Raw genomic sequence first — 5,921 nt, forward strand, 5'->3', positions numbered from 1 at the left:
ACATCATCGATAGCTTCATCCCTGTTGAGCGGCGGCGGAGTCCACGATTCCCGCTTTCGGCGTTTTCAGTTTGAAGAACCGGACCAGAGTGAGCTTACAACAAAACATGGTAGCGTCCCCCCCTCCCCCGTTCCTTCACTCATAGGTATAACTTCTCTAAGCAAATATCCCTCTGTTACAAAAATAGACTTTTGTTGTTTTTTTTTCATAAAATAATACACATAATTACTTTTTCAGTGATATAGTTATCTGTTAAGGTAAATAGCAAGGCTGCTCTTTAAAAGTCATCGTGAGAGAAACAGAGATGTGAAGCCTAGCACCGACATTTTCCCCCAACTCACCTTTTTTCACTTAGACTCCGAGTTTTGCATATGTTGAGCCCAGACTATCAACCGCCAAAAAGAACCACCAAAAAACTTCATAAACGACACCGGCCAACAAATCAAGATAAAGGTAACAACCGACACGTCCATCGCTTCACTTTTGTACAAACCGAAAGAAAAGAAATGAGAAACAAACCCAAACAAAGAAGTCCCAAACACTGTTGCTACAAAGAATTAGAAAACCATATGTACAGGACCCTGTATTCCTCCGCCGTCGGGGTAAATGGTCGTAGGTGTTGGCTTGTGTTGCGTTAGTGTTCGTACAGGCATACAAACATGTTCTTCTCGTCTCTTTTAGTGTTCAGTTTTAATAAAAGCTTTTATTAGACCAAAACAAAATAAAACTTCTTTTTTTTTTTGTATCCTTTTGGCCTCTTTCGGCTCCAGTTTGTCTAGTGTGTCTGACGCCCCCCCCCCCTGTTGTTTCCTGGTGCAAATTCAACAGCAGCTAGTAGTGCCATTCAGGTCCACCCGGCTCCGGTGCGCTCGGGTCCGGGTGTGAGCCCTCCCTGTTGACGGACATCGTGTGGATCCGGAGTCTGCGCCGCCCCCGTCACCAGATCACGCTGGATATACTGGTCTCTCTGGGGAGCAGCGGCAGCATGGCGTTGTTCCCGTGGCCTTCCTCCATGCTCTGCTGGCGCGGAGACTTGGACTGCGGCCGCTGTCCGTTGATGAGGGTCATGGGGATGTTGCAGTAGGTGTGCTGGTTGCCTAGCGAGGAGAGTGGTGGAAGCGTGCCGCTGGGGGGCAGGTCGTAGTCGTAGCTACGGTAATAGTGTTTCTGCCTCATCTGGGTGTGGCAAGAGTTGTGAAAGGTGGAGCGCAAGTCTGGGTGTGCGGTCGCCATGGCGGTGGAGGTGGCGGCCGCCATGGAGATGGCGGAGACGGTCTGGAGCTCACCAAAGGGGCCCTGCTCGCTGACGTCCAGCACCTGCTCGTGGGATATGCTTAGGGGCTCCATGCGCTTAAACGGCATCTCGTAGAGCAGCTGCTTCCAGAATTTAGAGTTGAGCTTGTTGCTGGACGGCCCGCGCCACTTGATGACCGTCAGCATCTTGATGGTGTGTTTCAGGGCCTCCACCTCCTGGTAGTTCATGATGCCGCGCAGCTCGGCACACTCGATGAGGATGACCTTGATCTCGCCCGTGACCAGCATGTTGCGCAGGCGCGTCTCCAGCTCAAAGATACTCCACCCCCTCCGCACCACATAGCTGGGCGTCATGACGATGATGAGACGCTTGCTCTGGTCCACACAGCGGGCCACATCCTCGATGTAGGCTGCATTCACAGAGATTGGGAGAGACGCACAACTTTAGTGAAAAATTGATTGCCTTCACACAACTTTCATTGGAACTGATCAAGAGATAATGGGAGATGAAAATGTCACACTCCCTACAAAAACTCTCTTGGCCTCATAAAAACCTCCGTATCCCATTTCAGTCCAACTTGTAATAGATTTGTTCACCAGAGTGGTTGCACTAGAAGATAATGGTACTGATCATAAACAGACTAAGAAAGTGTTTTGATTGCGAAAGTCTGGTTGCAGAAGTCTGGCTTGATTACAAAAGTCAGGTTGTAAATGTTTCGTTTGATTCCCAGTCTGTTTTGATTGCAAGTCAGGTTGGGAAAGTGTTGCTTGATTGCAAACCAGATGGTTTAATCTCAAAGGTCAGCTTTGACTGTGAAGGACTGGTTTGATTGTGAAAGTCTGGTTTGATTGAAAAAGTCTGGACTGATTACAAAATTCAGGTTAAGAACATTTTTTGATTGCTAAAGTCTAGTTTGATTACAAAAGTCTGGCTCCAAAAGTGTTGTTTGATTGCAAACAGTTGGGTTTGATTGCAGACGTCTGGTTGCAAAGGTTTTGTTTAACTGCAAAAGTCTGGTTGCGGAAGCTGGGTTTGATTGCAAAAGTGGAGTTTGACTGCAAAAGTCTGATTTAATTGTGAAAGTCTTGTTTGATTACAAAAGTCAGGTTGGGGATATTTTTTTTGCTAGAGTCTAGTTTGATTGCAAAATTTTCATTTGATTGCAGAAGTCTGGTTGCAAAAGTCTTGTTTGATTGCAAACATTTGGTTTGATTGCAAAAGTCTGGTTGCAGAAGCTTGGTTTGATTTCAAACCATGTTATGATGTCAAAACCCTGTTTGTGACCCTGCTTTGATTGTGAAAGTCTGGTTGTAAGAGTCTGGTTTGATTGCTAAAGTCTGGTTTGATTGCGAAAGTCAGGTTGGGAAAGTTTTGTTTGATAGCTAAAGTCTGGTTTGATTGATTGCAAAAGTCAGGTTGCAGAAGTGTTTGATTGCAAAAATGTGATATGATGCTAAGATGGCTGCCAAGATTGCAACAGTCTGGTTGTGAGAGTCTGGTTTGATTGCCAAAGTCAGGTTGTAAATCAGGTTGCAAAAGTTTGGCTTGGTTGCGTTATGCTGGCTTTAATACAGTTATCTCCATTCTGTACTCAGCCATGGTTTGACTTGGAGTACCGCGACTGGCTTGATTAGGTAAGTGGGGGATTGAATCCTAAAGACGTCCTTGTTATTTACCAGGAGGGTGGCAATGACTCAATGAGTTGGTCACATGTTCAAATGCTATGCTAGCTATTGACCCTAACTGTGAATGAAAGATGTGAACTTTAACCCTTTGACACCAGCGCTGTCACCAGCAACATACACTCTTCAAAACTACCAAAACTCTTTTTACATGATCAACGTAATTCCAAAGGATTCAGACAAAATCCTGCAACAAAATCAACTGGTTTACACCGATTGCGTACATGTTTCATATTAGCCCAAAGCTGCTTCTCTCGGTGTAAGAAGATGTAGAATGTGGTTAATTTTACAAACAGCTGAAGAGTTACGATAAATTTGGAAAAGGTCAACAGCTCACATGTTCTTATATTAATATTATATTTTTACAGACCATTAAACGGTGGTAAACCAAAACAATTTGTACTGACACCTACTGTTCAGATGAGTGTAAAACACTCAGATTTGGTGTTGGCCACTAAAAATGAAGTTAAGGTAAGAGGACTGTCCCAAGTATGGTCAAGGCCAATACTCATTAATAGATGTCTTGCATTAAACCACATTTACCCATAATTTCTCAAACTGATGTGTTTTGCTTGTATCAGTGCTAGTCTGATTAACATGTGTGGCCTGAGTACCACTACAGTAAAGACGTTGGATCCTCTGGTATCCAAACAGATTGTTCAACCGCAGATAAACACCTCCAGCCCTCAACGCATCTTAAACAGGAGTTTACTCTAATGACTGTGCCGATAACGATCATGTTCAGCCTGGCCTGCGCGTCAGGAGAAGCAGCGCGTGCAGCTAATGCCTGCTTTTAGCCGTCCTTTGTCACGACAAAAAGACAGTCACCAGCAGGTAGATGGGATTAACCGAGCTTTAGCTCACAGCCGCGGCTTATGAGCCTCCTGCGCCACCGCCGGAGCGCACGCCCGTCTGTGACTGAAATAATAACCGGCTGCTCTTTAAGCAGACGAACGCCACGTTCAGAGAGGGAACTCCCGCCTCCCCGCCGCTCTCTGCCCCAGGCTTCACGACAACAGCCGCCCGATTAGAGAAAACTGGGATTTGAAGACGACCTTCACTTCAACTCGACAGCGCTGGCCTTTTAGCCGTTTAATAATTGGTCATTGTGGTGTAATTCACTGCGACCCACCCCGAGGCTAAAGTTTCCCTTGAAGGTTTGCGCCTGTCCTGTTGGGGGTTTTCTCTTTAAATCATCACAGAGAGGATCATGGGAGTTTATAATTAGCTGAGTAATGCTTTTATTTTGTGTTTTTGATTGGCTGAAATGACTGTAAAGCTGATGGATGGCAACACTAAGTTTTATTAATTAAACTTCTCCTGTGAGAGACTTCACTAGAAATATCATTACAAGAGACAGGATATTCACTCAACACAAAATATTTGTACTCGTTACATAAATAACTTTTTTGTTTTAATGTTTTTTAATTTACCTGAAATTCTTTCCTACACTCAGATTATTGTAACCTGCTTCTGTTTTACATTCAACATCTTATTGGCATCACAAAGAATAAAAATGGGGCTTGAAATTGTCCCCAAAGGGGAAGAAAGTATCATGATATGGGATTTTTTTTCCTACAGTGAGATCATATTTGAATGTGTGAAGGGGAAAAAAAGCTGCTTCTGAGTGCAAGAAGTGGTTTTTGGTGATTAAAGGAGACTTCATTTCTAGGGGTGTAGGAAAAACATCGATTCAGTGAAGTATCGCGATACTTCGTTTGGCGATACTTGTATTGATTTAAAATGCTGTCACTACAATATTTATTTAATTGTTTCACTATTTAAACTTTTGACAATTGTATTCACGTAAAGTGTATTCAGAAAAAGTTTTTTTCTAAAAAATTGTGAAATATTGTCTCTGGCGTTGTCTTGGGATATGTATCGTATCGTGACTTGTGTATCGTGATACGTACTCATACATACTCATTTCAAGATATTGTCATTGCTTGAAATCTTTCTCCTCAAAAACAACATTTCTTTATTGTTTCAAGTTAAAATTCTGTTGTTCCAGATGTGAAAAAAAGTGAAATATGGACGAACATAGTGAAAGCCATTTCAATAGTTGAGTAAAAATATCAGAAATGCAACTGATTTGTCTTTATTTCTATGGTCATAAGCAATTGTTATTGAATTTACAGCCTCATCCAGATTATCATACATTTGTGGTTTGTTTTGTAGTTAGTAACAAATGTAACTGTTTTAATACCAAATATATGAATTAATTACACACAAATATCGCAGCTCTTTGAAGTCAGTTGAAGTTGGGAGACGACCACAAAGAGTAAATGCTGCCTCATTGGCTGAATGTTTTCACGATGGTGACTTTAGGGCATAAAGCTGCCAAAATGATGCTCATTCATCAAAATGTAAGTCTATAAGCTTACGCCATTTGTCTCAGATCTGTGATGGATGTATCCGATTGATCCCACTTTCCATTTTTAGAAGTATTATCGTATCCCTACGCTGTTTCTTGAACTATCAGATTTTTTTGTTTTGAATATGATTGTCTTACGTCCTCTAGGACAGTTCTTCAATAATGAGGTTTTGGGTTAAAACATTTTTCTTTATATGAGGATACATGTCTATGTTGTGGTTCTACATAGAAAGAAATACAATTGGTTTCCATTGCTTGATTTTTCCCAACAGTTTTTTCTTCTCTCCAAAGCCGACGAAAGTCTCGACTTAATCTCTCTTCTCATTCGAACTGCTTCTCAAATGTATAGAAGCTTTCATATTCCTGCTATTATTTTTACTTTTTTGGGCCAATCGTGTGATTTCCTCCTAGAGGTAGGGGACTTCTTCTTTGTCTACTGTTCAATAGTGCCCGCCCCCTACAGTTGGTAGAGGTTTGGTGCAAAATGTCAAAGTGGTGCAAATCCTGCAAATCTTACTCTAGCCTTTTTCTTTCACAGCTCTATTCCGATATATGAAATCCGGTTGGGCACAAACCACAATTATTAACTTCATGATCAATTTTTCAAATT

General features: G+C 42.2%; 1 protein-coding gene across 3 annotated transcripts in view; it reads right to left on the bottom strand.

The window, feature by feature from the left end:
• Nucleotides 1-5,921, bottom strand: part of LOC112160059 (interleukin-1 receptor accessory protein-like 1-B) — a gene marked incomplete in the record, with an annotated part of 393,180 nt that overhangs the window by 904 nt on the left and 386,355 nt on the right. For all 3 annotated transcript variants that reach the window (XM_024294396.2, XM_024294395.2, XM_036215438.1), the window contains 1 exon segment: nucleotides 1-1,664. In XM_024294396.2, coding sequence (XP_024150164.1) covers nucleotides 937-1,664 — 728 coding nt within the window.

This window comes from Oryzias melastigma, linkage group LG2 (assembly GCF_002922805.2).
Source record: "Oryzias melastigma strain HK-1 linkage group LG2, ASM292280v2, whole genome shotgun sequence".
Taxonomy (NCBI): Eukaryota; Metazoa; Chordata; class Actinopteri; order Beloniformes; family Adrianichthyidae; genus Oryzias; species Oryzias melastigma.